Below are 13088 nucleotides of genomic sequence, written 5' to 3'. Positions count from 1 at the left end.
CTTCTTCCACACAAATGGGAAGTGGAAATTTGGAAATATCTCTCTCCAAAAACTTATCCCTGACATTTTCAAGACTAAGATCAATTGACTTTTCTTAATCCTTTGCTAAATTTAAATAATTTTCATTTCATCAAGTTGTTTTACAAACTCTTTAGTGTAAGCAAGTCATAAAATTCAATATCACAAATAAATTTACATAAAACTGATTGAAAAAAATTAGTGATGTTGCTTTTAATTCAACGAAGAACTAGACAATATCAGTATTTTACAAAGTAGATGAACGGTATATACAAACTTGACAAATTAAAACAAGGTTATGTGCAAATTGAATCTATTGTTTGAAGATCATTAGCAAAGTCATATTATTGGAATGGTGAAAACTTTTCTGACAATCCATTCACGCTAACATGAAATTATAGACTATTTTAGTAGACGTATGCCTCATAGTGAAATGGCACACCTGTTGTTTTACCTTAGCTGTGCAAGATAATTCTTTTGATCTCATATGACTTAGTACATGAACTTAATAGATTTTTTTGAGTGCTCCATAAAACATTAAGTGGTTAAAATTAGATTTATGAATATCCAGCAATTCCGGGAAGAGACATATATAATCAAATTAAGCCATATATACAATTCTTTGAAAAGTACAAAGGTAATAAACATGCTGCATGGACTCCACAGAAACTTGTCACAAGCTACATAAAATTTATAAAAGTCTCCAGTTTATAGCTGGGAATTGTTAAAATGTGGAATAAAGTTTTCAGTAGAGCAATAACACAAAGCCTTCAAAACTATTTTTAAAAAAAAATATCAACAGTAAAAAAAATTAAAAAAGGTTACTCATTTTTAGTGTGCAAAACCTCTTTAAATATCAAGATAAGCTGAAAAAACATTTGTCTGTTTATATACATATTCTACAAAACTGACATAAACAGAACAGGTCTTGATTATGAATGGCCATTTGAATGTTATTGCACTCTAATTTCTGTTTCACACGAGTGCAAACATTCCAATGTCGTTTGCAGACTTGAGTACTGCTGTGACAGATTTTGTTTTTGCTTTAGGTACTAATGTGCAGTAAAATACAATATAAACGTTATTTACAAGTTATTTGGACAGTTTTAAATTCATGCTATCTACAGTGGTTCTAGACGTCAATGATTGAAAACTGCAAGCAAGACCATCAAAGCAATGGATCCATGACTATATTACAGTATATTAAAGACTTTAGTGGCTGAAGTTTACATTTCACATTGTTAAAGCGCAATGGGATGTGTTAAGATATCAGAACCAGTTTCTTTTGCTGAAGCTGCTTGCCAGATTCTTCTGTTGAACATTCCGTGGTTTTCACCTGTTTGACTGATATAATCCTTTAACACCTTTATTATCTTGTTTATTTATTTCAGTGGCGCTGAGATTTAATCTCGTGACTGGTGGAATCCCACCTGGTCTTTTTAAAATACATCTTATTAGGCATCTGAAATGCAGTTCTGGATCTTATCCATCCACTGTTGAGCAATCTGTACATCTTGTGCACAGAAGTTATAAACACGTCTACTTGTCTTCAACTGCGTTAAAAGGAAAAAAAAAGTCATTCAATTTAAAATTTTATATATAGAAAAACAATGCAATTTCTTTACCAAATGTGTTTATGTCTTTTGGAATTGCATATTCTCCAAGACATCACATCATAAAGTACAAATGTGCTAAGCATATGAAAAAGAAACTACAGAAATATGTCACAAGCTACATTTTAAGTTTATGTATCCAATCCTTAACTGGAACTTGTTAAAACAAGGAATAAAACAAGAATTGTACAGATGGTTAGGATCCATGCGAATATAAATTAATAGGTCAGGACTTTTATGACATCCCAGAGTAGGAAACTTACATTTCTCTTATACATTATTTATGTTCACAGTTCCTGTTGTGAACTTTGCTACTTAATTCAATAAGAACATACTGAAATTAAATTATCGGATTCTTATTTTTTTTTCCAAGAGTAGATACAATAGTTATACAATTTTAATGCCATTCTATCTCAACCAAGTAATTAAGGGAGGCAGCTATTTCTGTAACTTGGTTATCTTTTAGTTCACAGAACTATTTTTACTTTCAAAACAGATGTGAATAGTAAAGGATATTAGTAAACTGAATGTCTGTATATGTTTACTCAACTAAAGATAGCTTCAGATTGACCAGTTTGACCTTTGGATTCACGCCCCAGTCCTGCCAGCCGCCAGTAACTAAACAAGATATGTAAATCCACTAGGATGGCTGTAACACAGCTTATGTCCAGAAACGTTATAGGTAAATTCATGTGACAGTTGAATTCACACAAATATTTTGCTAAAGATTAATAGCCCACCTTCTCCAGAAATAATTTAAAAAATAATCAGTGCTTATTGAATACTGCAGATGCTGGAAATATTCAGCAGGTCAGCAACCTTTGGTGGACATAAAAAAATTAGCATCTTCGGGTGAAGATTTCAAATTAGTTAAGTCCCAGGCAGTCTACATCTTGCCATTTCTCAGTTGTTTTAGTCTGCAGTATTTTAAGTTATCTTTTCACTGCTTATGGAAAATAAAATCTCATTTAATCAAAATCAATTAAAGTAATGTACTTTATTAGCAAACAGCTACCTCCAAATAGTTTTCTGTGTAAATTATAACAGTGAAGAACTTGAAACAATCATGACCTGTTAAAGGACGTTAAATTAAACACAACTGCTGAGAAAACATCAACCAAATCTTACTCCTGTTAGTCAAAAGTAATATGCAACTGTTGCTTTGCAACAAAAATTAACCTTGTATGATTAGTGTAGTGTTATTATTGGTCTTGGGTCAGTTCGTAACACAGAGAATAACAGAGCAGGTTCAATTCACATTCTGGTTCAAGTCACCATCAAAGTCCCATCTGACCCCAGGTTAAAACATCACAAGTCATCTAATGGAGAGACCAGCCCTCTGGACTATGGCAATATTATTTTAAAGAATGGCGGGGGGGGGGGGATGTGTTACAAGACATTAACTCAGCTTCTCTCCACAGATGCTGCCACACCTGCTGAGTTTCACCATCAATTTTTAATCTAATGTGTGATTTCCAGCACTTTTTAAAAAAAAATGGTTAGAACAAAAAGCTTTGTAGACATTTAATTCACACAAATATTTATGATGATGATGGAAATCCACTTTCAATGCATATTCTGGGATCAAAACAAAAGAAAATCAACGAGAAGAAAAGTTTAAATGTCTACACTACTATTCTTTAAACATATTCATTAATTTGACAACCTGAAGTATAACTCACTGTTTCCTCACTGTTTGGTGATGCACACTATTTACTTTCATCCTGTTTACTTATATGACTTTCAGCTGTGCATAGTAGATAAGTGATGTAATTTATTTTTTGCAGCAAAGTGTTATGTATTCTTGTGGGATTTCAGCGATGCATGTTACGCTGATGAGATAATCTAATTCTGTTTCAGCTGTGAAGAGATATTTATAATTTTGTTGAATTAGAACATTTGTAGCAACACGTTACCCAACTTAAGATCCATGGGCGATACTTTACAACCAAATACATCAAAGCCACATTGGATACAAGTAGAAGTATGAGATACCTAGGGGTGAGAGAGAACTAAAAATGCTGCACTTGGCCCTGTCCAATTGGCATCGAAGGGCATAAAGAGGAATGCTAAGAATGGGGTTACCAGAATGTTAACTACTTGACTCAGGTGAAAATCCAAGCATGTACTGAAGTAAAGTAGAAATGTTGCAGTCTTAAAAAATGTCAACAATATGGTAGGGATTATAAAGAGATCTCTTTTGTTCATAGGAAATGTTTGGACTCAGACACTGAAGAATAGTATCAATTTTTGGAAATGACACCAAACTAGATTGTAACAAAATGTCAGAACACAAAATCAAAATACTGCAGATTCTGAACATTTGGAATAAAATTAGAAATTTCTGGAAATATTCAGCAGTTTAGCATTTGTGGTCAGAAACAAAATAAACATTTCAGGCTGAAAATCTTTTATCAAAAACTAGCTCAGAATGGATTTCAAATTAGTTTTATTATGTGATTTTTTTTTGGATTGATCTAAAGGAAAACCCTGTGTTAGCATATAATCCCTGACCAGAAATTTATCCATACACAAACAGTGAAAATGTTCATTTACATCCATCCTTACAGCTGCACTTTTGGATTCCAAGAAGATGGTCAAATGTTGCCTTCATTGCTTTTGTAAAATATGTGATAAAACTTACATCAAAGAATGTTCTCTCGTTTGAATGCTTAGATGCGCCTAATGTTGATGATGCTGGAATAACAGACTCAACCTCAGCCAGGTCAATGAATCCTCTAGGGTTTGTATCTTCACCAGTGTCATAGTATCGCAACTAGAAGATGAAGTGAATGAATCAGTTATAATAAGCTCCTGCTTTTAATTCTCAATTATACTGCCAATAGGCTGAAATTGAGTTCAAGAATAATGAGACTAAAGGAAACACACACTCTACGGAAAATCCACAGCTTATGTAAAATAAAATTTAGAATTCTTCTGCATATTTTTCAGTTATAGCTTGAATGATTAAGAAGTTCTTGTATAACAGCTTGCCTAAATTGTCTTCATGTATGAATTGTACCTGGTGTTTAGTGACATCGAGAACAAACCATCGAGGTTTCCACCCTTTCAGTAAAGCACCTCTCTTGTAAAGTACGCCTTCAAATGATCTACCAAAAATATAAATAAAAACATCAGGTGACATTTGACAGACATTTGATTATTTTAAGTAAATAATTTAAAAGGTCATAATCTTTAAAGTTTCAATAATCCAAAATATCAACATATTTTCTAATTAAGGTTCATTTGGTTGACATTTTGCACTTTGTACCTATTAGAAATTGGCAAATGTTAAATAGAGATATATAAGACTTTATTCATTAGATTCAGAGATTTAACATTAATTAACTATTGCTGAGAAAGGAAATATTTTGTCAGTTTTTCATCTTGCATTCATCAGACCAATTTGCAAAAAATGCCAATTTAGAGAAAAAATAAATTGCACTTTCTTCGCAAAAATGTTTGGAAAGTGGAATCTGATTGGAAGAGGCATGGCAGAGAAAATGCATCAGTTAATTACAAAGAAGTTCCGATTTGGAACCAGCAATTTGAATAAAGGCACTGCCCTGAGAAATGAACCAGTGAATGGCTGTTATTTGTTTTGTTGAGTTGATGCAAAGAACAAGACACTGCTAGTGTAGAAAAGTGCCCATTCTGTCTCAGATTAGATACCTTAAACAGTGGAGCAATAGGTGAAGCTAGATGCTCATTATGCAGTAGCAATATAAGTGGTGTTTGCCATTAACTTGATGCTGCTGTCAAGCCAATGAGCTGTTCTACCTATCACATGAATGAGTAATGTGGTACATAAATTTCAATGGTAGCATTACATTAGGTATGTAGTTCATATCTCTCAAAGACTGGAAGAATGTTTGAAACAGCATATATCTGTGGCTGTTCATAACAACTGCTGAAAATGTGTTGCTGGTTAAAGCACAGCAGGTTAGGCAGCATCCAAGGAACAGGAAATTCGACGTTTCGGGCCAGAGCCTGATGAAGGGCTCTGGCCCGAAACGTCGAATTTCCTGTTCCTTGGATGCTGCCTAACCTGCTGTGCTTTAACCAGCAACACATTTTCAGCTCTGATCTCCAGCATCTGCAGACCTCACTTTTTAACTGTTCATAACAAACAAGGTATTGATTATACCCAATGTTAGGTGCTTTTGTGATTAGCCAACATTTACTAAATAATCCTGAGTGTGAGAATAATTACATTGACAATTAATGTCAGATTGACAGCTAGCCTTGCTGTGGCTTGCTTGCATGCACTGGAAGCTCTTTATATTAATAACTGGGCTCTGTGCCTTGCAGACAAAAAGAGCATGTACACACACTGCCCTTATTTTAGCTCCGTAAAATAGATGATAGCCATTCTTTACTCAGTTTACTGCCTTGACCAGAGTCATCAGTCTGGTTTAAAATTTCAACAAAGCCTGCCAGTTAATTGTCAATCATCACTAACTTGTGCACTCTCCTTGGCAATGCCTCTACCAAGAGAGTCCATTAACAACTAATCAGAACACTCCTTCCATATATTATAGGTGGTGTTTTCAAATTGGTATTTTTACAAATTATACCAATGAGTGCAAAATGAAAGCTTTCACAAATGTGTCTTGTTTTCAGCAAAACTGAATATCCATTATAAGAATGAAAGCCTAAACATAAAGTTGTTGACTCAACTGGGGCTTTGGGAACAGGGAAAGAGATAAGCTTATAATTGAAGCAAAAGAGGGTGAGCAATTTGGAATATGATCAGACCTGTTCTCCACATCCTTTGAAGAAAACTGATTATATAGAGTGGCTGCTCTCCTCGTATTTACTCCATTAGACGGTGATGTGGTGGTGCTCCGATCATTCTCACCAATCCCATTGTCTGCCAAATGTAGCATAGACCTTCTTTGAAAGGATTGCAAATTAGATGCCATGAGTGATGAAGCAGCTCTCTGTTACAACAAAAGTGAAAAATGAACTTTAAAAAAAAATTCAGAAAAAGATTCAGCAATGCACTGCTCCTGTAACACCTTCCATCCTATTAACAATTTGCTTTCAGGTATCTTCACATAAGCATTTTGTAAACAAAATGAATAATTCTATGTTAAATATTTAACTTCCTCCATTTAAGTCTGTTCTAGTATCCAAAAAGCTTCTCATCAGGAGTTAAAAAATTCAATAAATTATGGATAACTTACTCAGGGAAAAACTACAAAAGTAAAGAAAACATAGAAACTGTTCAGTCTCTCTACACACAGGAAGAATTAAGGGTATGAAGGCAGTGATGTGTTCAGGACAGTGAATGGGAGCAAAACAGCACCTCCATAAATAACAAGATTCAACGATCAAGGAGGAAGAACAAGGGTAAGTTAAATTCAAGTTAGAAACAGAACAAAAATAGGGATTGGCACTTTACCCTCTAGAACCCTTTGTTCCATTCAGTCAGATCATGGATAATTTATGTCCTAACTCTATGTATCTAACTTTGCTTCAGATCCCTTGCTATCTTAGCAGAAATGCATCTATCTTAGTTTTAAACTAGCAATTGACTCACCATCAAATGCCCTGTGTAATGAGTTTCAAACTCTTCCACTGTTTACGTGTAGAAATGCTTCTTGGCTTTACTCTTGAAAATCTAACTTTAATTTTCATACTATGCTCCCTAGTCCAAGATCTCCCAGTTAGTGAAAATAGGTTCTTGCTATACTATCAATTACTTGCAATTTCTTCAAAACTTAATAAATCACCCCTTCATCTTCTCATTTCCAAGAATATATGCTCGTTCATGAAATTCTTGCCTTGTTATTTAACCCACAGAATCTAAGTATAATTCTAATAAATCTAGGCTGCATTATTTCCAAGGCCAACAGACCCTTCCTCAGGTGTGCTGTCTAAAACCGCCCGTGTAATTCACTTACGTAGCTAGGGCTTTGTATAACTGCGGGTCACTTCTAATCTCCTGTATTCTAGACTTTGAGAACAAAAGACCAGCATCCCATTAGAGTTTCTGATACCTTCTGTTTCTTAACTTCCCTTTTCCTTGCTCTTCTGTTTGTATTCCTTTCTTTCTGCAATATAGTTTCCCCTTTCACCTGCTGTGTTACTCAATTCTGTTGGGAAATTACAGGAAATGGGCATGGGGCTGACTACTGAAGAAGCCCAGCAGAAAAGTTGGAATTTGTAATGGAACAAATAGAAAGCAAAACATGTTTGGAAGCTGTTATTTATGACTGATGCAAAGGAGAAGTAGCTACAAATTCTCCTGCATGCCAGTGTCATGTCTGAGGCTAAAAAGTGCACTGTTGCTTTAGTCTCACTACTACATGGGTCACAACAAGAAAAAGTTATTTTTCCAGAGAAGTTCAAGACAACCATTTTGATATTATCCATATCAGACTTTAAACAAAAAGATCTATCCACCAAAAGTTTCTTAATAAACACAAGTATATGTTTATCAAAACAAAATAAATTCAATAAAGTTTCAATATAAATAATCACTTGGTAGTACAGAACTTGAGTACTGCTGAAAAACTGCCAGACTTTGGTCAGTACATTGCCGAGAAATGAATCAGCAGATAGCTGTCAACTATTTGTTGGGTTGAAACAGACATAGTATCTGTAAACAACTTAGCAGGTCTGGCAACATTTGTGGAGAGAAGCAGAGTTAATGTTTCAGGACCAGTGATCCTTCTTCAGAACTGTATCGATAAACGTTCTTTCGTCTGCAAAGAACCTCTGTAGTAAGATGTATAGTTTCCAGTACACACAAAAGTACCCACTGTGATCCCAACTGCTAATCCTAAACTGGATTTCAGCACAATTCTGTCACCCGTTTTGTTGAGCTGATGTCCAGTATTTTCCAATAGCAGAATCACATCCACAGTTAATCCTTCTGGTGGCGAACACGATTTTTGTTCCTACTGCATAGTAGAAGTGTGAAACAGCCAGCTTCACCCTGTTATTTAAAGTTATCCTTCTAGAGTAATTTGAGATGGATTAGACATTTTTCAGGACTAAGTGTGACCACCTTAGGGCGTTTCATGAGTTTGCATGATATATCGTGAGAAATTATCTAAGCAGGATAGCCATTATCACACAGAATGGCTTTGATATGCCCTATTTCAATATTAAGTTTGCTGTACCTCCAAATACTGGTGGATCATATCAAACAGCATAAATCTGTTTCCAACAAGCAAGGTCCTGACCAACTCCAAACCAGCCTATGTTTTAAAACCAGTGTCAACATTAGATGTGATTTTGCAATTAGGTAACATTTGGTAAATAATGTTGAATGTTCAAAGAATTACGCTGACAACTAATTTAAGGTTGTCAGTTAGGCTTGCAGTGTGCCACACAACATGGACTGGAAACTACTTATATTAGTACATAAAATTCTGCACTTCGCAGATGAAACAACACTACAGTTGTACTTCAGCTCAACAAAACATGTGACAGTCTTTGCTGGCTCATTTCTCAAGGCAATGTCCTGACTAATCAGTCAATTTGCATGCTTCAAAAGTTAAACAAAGCCAATTAATTGTCAATCATCATTAATTGTTGCATTCTTCTCTCATGCAGTATAGAAGCTGTTTAACATCAATATGCTTGCAGAATGGCCTGAGGCTTCAACAAAATATATCTTAGTACGACTGAAGATGCAATAACAGTCCTGCACAGCAGGTACTATCAAAGTATAAATGCTTATCTTAATAAGTATCCTCAAATCTCACACATAGGTTCATATACACACACCAGAGGTTGATTTTCTAAAAAAGCGGGGAGACAGTGAGGCCTGCAGATGCTGGAGACCAGAGTTGAATGTGTGTTGCTGGAGAAGCACAGCAGGTCAGGCAGCATCCAAGGAGCAGGAACATCGACGTTTCGGGCCAGAGTCCTTCCTCATTCCTGCTCCTCAGATGCTGCTTGACCTGCTGTGCTTTTCCAGCAACACACTTCCTAAAAACGTGCTTTAGCCAATGTGTTATTCTTGACAGGTGCAACATCAAGGGCCGAAAGGCCTGTACTGTACTGGAACGTTCCATTTCTATTGACAGCAAAAAGAACAAGCAGAGAATGTTCTGGCATGTCTAGTCATTAATTGTGCATGATTCTCTCTAATGTCTTCCAGACAAATTGGCTCAGGAAATGCAATTTTGAGATGTTCTTTCTATCACTCTCTAGAGAAAACAAATAGGTTTCGCCCTGAATTGATGCAGTGAATTTTCTTTTCAGAGATGGTAGAGATCAATTGTTCATTGCAAAGTTCCCTCCAACTGAAGCAGATAAAATAAAAACCTCTCCAAGCCTATCACTTTCTAAAGAACAACCCACCTAGGCACACCACAAGGCAAGGGGTTCTCACTAGTCATGTTATTTCTCAGAAACCTTTTAAAAAAACGTCTGCAATGTTCACAGTGAATGTTTAGTGACATCTTTTAAAGAAGCTACTCCAGATATGATAGAGAATCTGAAATAAATTATTTTAGTTTTGAAACTTAAATCCTCCATGCAATATTAAGTTAGAGGATTACGGAGGCTTTAAAACCCAGAAATTACGATAAAAAAATCAGAAAGAAAATAAACTCTGAGGGAACTAGCTAGATGGACAGTATGCACTTTGAATATTTAAGAGTGGGGTTCGCATTGAGTGAGTGGTCGAGTGAGTGCATGAGAGTATGGGTCAATGGGTAGGTGAGTGTGTGGATTGTGAGCAAGTGCTTGGGTGACTGAATGGCTCCCTCACCTTCAATAATGGGGGCGGTGGGGCAGCTCATTAGTGCAAAAGATAAGGCTAAAGCATTTGCAACAATCTTCAGTTAGAAGTGTCAAGTAGATCATCCATCGTAGACTCCTTCCCCAGAAATCCTCAGCATTTCCGATGCCTGTCTTCAGCTAATTCAATTTACTTCACATTATATTGAGAAATGGCTAAAGACATTGGATATTGCAATATCTCTGGACTCTGACCAAATTTTGGTAATAGTACTAAAGACTTGTGCTCCAGAACATTTGCAACCTTATGATTAGATGTTCTAGTTGCAACACTGGTATTTACCTAGCAATGTAAATAATAATTGAAAGGATCATCAACAGTATCATCAAATAGGTTCTTCTCACCTGCTTACTGACACCCAGTTTGGATTCTGTTAACACCATTCAGCTCTTGAATGCATTACAATCTTGGATTCTGGATCAGTGGTGCTGGAAGAGCACAGCAGTTCAGACAGCATCCAAAGCGCAGCGAAATCGACGTTTCGGGCAAAAGCCCTTCATCAGGAATAAAGGCAGTGAGCCTGAGGCGTCCACGCTTTATTCCTGATGAAGGGCTTTTGCCCGAAACGTCGCTTTCGCTGCATTTTGGATGCTGCCTGAACTGCTGTGCTCTTCCAGAACCACTGATCCAGAATCTGGTTTCCAGCATCTGTAGTCATTGTTTTGACCACATTACAATCTTGGTCTAAACATGGACATGAACTGAACTCCATAGGTGATCAAGTGTGACCGCACTTGGATGCGAGCATAAGAGATACACAGTTAGTAACTTTGCAGATGACACCAAAATTGGAGGTGTAGTGGACAGCAAAGAGGGTTATCTCAGATTACAACAGGATCTGGACCAGATGGGCCAATGGGCTGAGGAGTGGCAGATGGAGTTTAATTCAGATAAATGCAAGGTGCTGCATTTTGGAAAAGCAAATCTTAGCAGGACTTAATGGTAAGGTCCTAGAGAGTGTTGCTGAACAAAAAGACCTTGGAGTGCAGGTTCATAGCTCCTTGAAAGTGGAGTCGCAGGTAGATAGGATAGTGAAGAAGGCGTTTGGTATGCTTTCTTTTATTGGTCAGAGTATTGAGTACAGGAGTTGGGAGGTCATGTTGCAGCTGTACAGGACATTGGTTAGGCCACTGTTGGGATATTGCATGCAATTCTGGTCTCCTGCCTATTGGAAAGATGTTGTGAAACTTGAAAGGGTTCAGAAAAGATTTACAAGGATGTTGCCAGGGTTGGAGGATATGAGCTACAGGGAGAGGCTGAACAGGCTGGGGCTGTTTACCCTGGAGCGTCAGAGGCTGAGAGGTGACCTTATAGAGGTTTACAAAATTATGAGGGGCATGGATAGGATAAATAGGCGAAGTTTTTCCCCTGGGGTGGGGGAGTCCAGAACTAGAGGGCATAGGTTTAGGGTGAGTGGGGAAAGATATAAAAGAGACCTAAGGGGCAACGTTTTCACGCAAAGGGTGGTACGTGTATGGAATGTGCTGCCAGAGGATGTGGTGGAGGCTGGTACAATTGCAACATTTAAGAGGCATTTGGATGGGTATATGAATAGGAAGGGTTTGGAGGGATATGGGCCAGGTGCTGGCAGGTGGGACTAGATATCTGGTCAGCATGGACGGGTTCGACCAAAGGGTCTGTTTCCATGCTGTACATCTCTATGACTCTAAGATAGCACTTTATCAAGTGTGGCATGAAAGAGCCTGAGAAAATGGAATCAATGGTAATCAGATGGAAAACTCTGCTGGTTGGCACCTCACACAAGAAAATGATGGTTAGAAGTTAATATCTCAGCCCCAGGGCATCTCAACACTACACCTCAGGGTAGTGTTCTGGGTCCAATGACCTCCCTATCATTGTAAGGTCAGAAGTGGGTATGTTCACTGATGGTTGCATCATATTCAGTTACTGAAGCAGTCCATGTGCAAATGCTATAAGATTTGGACACTATCCATACTCGGACTGACAAATGCAAGGTAGGAGAAAGTGAGCACGGCAGATGCTGGAGAGGAAGAGTAGAAAAGGATGGCGCTGGAAAAGGACAGCAGGTCAGGCAGCATCTGAGGAGAAGGAGAGTCGACGTTTCGGGTATAAACCCTTCATCACAAATGTGGAGGGAGAAGGTGGGGGGGGGGGGTGTGGGGGGGCGATGACAGATAAAGTTTGGGTGGGGGATGGGGGGAGGTGGGAAGGGGATAGGTGGATATAGGGGGAGATAGTTTGGTAGGGAGGTGCAGATAGGTGGGAAGGAAGATGAACAGATGGGACAAGTCAAGAGGGTGGTGCTGAGTTGGAGGGTTGGATCTGGAATGAGGTGGAGGGGTGGGGAGATTTGGAAAATAGTGAAGTTGATGTTAATGCTGTGTGGTTGAAGGTTTCCTTCCAAGGTGAAAGGAGGTATTTTTCCTCCAGTTGGCGGGTGGATTTGATTTGGCTGTGGAGGGGGCCCAGGACTTGCATGTCCTTGGGGGAGTTGAAATGGTCCGCCACGGGGCAGTAGGGTGTTTGGTGTTCTCCCCCCCTCCCCCCCCAAGAGATGTTCCCTGAAATGCTCTGCGAGTTGATGTCCTGTCTCCCAGATGTAGTGAGGACCATATTGAGAGCATGGACACAGTAGATGGGGTGGTGGATGTGCGGGAAAATCACTTACACCTATTGTGGCAGCAAGTGCAGGTGCTGGATGGGTTGGTAGG

General features: G+C 37.9%; 1 protein-coding gene across 1 annotated transcript in view; it reads right to left on the bottom strand.

The window, feature by feature from the left end:
- Positions 1–264: 264 nt before the first annotated feature.
- Positions 265–13088, bottom strand: part of sbf2 (SET binding factor 2) — a 551470-nt gene continuing 538646 nt past the window's right edge. The window contains exons 39-42 of the mRNA XM_060838903.1: positions 6390–6574; positions 4654–4741; positions 4276–4407; positions 265–1571 (exon numbers count right to left, since the gene is read on the bottom strand). Of these exons, the coding sequence (XP_060694886.1) occupies positions 1473–1571; positions 4276–4407; positions 4654–4741; positions 6390–6574 (504 nt within the window). The 3' untranslated portion in view covers positions 265–1472. The remainder of the gene's footprint in view (positions 1572–4275; positions 4408–4653; positions 4742–6389; positions 6575–13088) is intronic.

Source organism: Hemiscyllium ocellatum, chromosome 18, assembly GCF_020745735.1.
Source record: "Hemiscyllium ocellatum isolate sHemOce1 chromosome 18, sHemOce1.pat.X.cur, whole genome shotgun sequence".
Taxonomy (NCBI): Eukaryota; Metazoa; Chordata; class Chondrichthyes; order Orectolobiformes; family Hemiscylliidae; genus Hemiscyllium; species Hemiscyllium ocellatum.
This window is presented reverse-complemented; position numbering and strand designations above follow the sequence as displayed.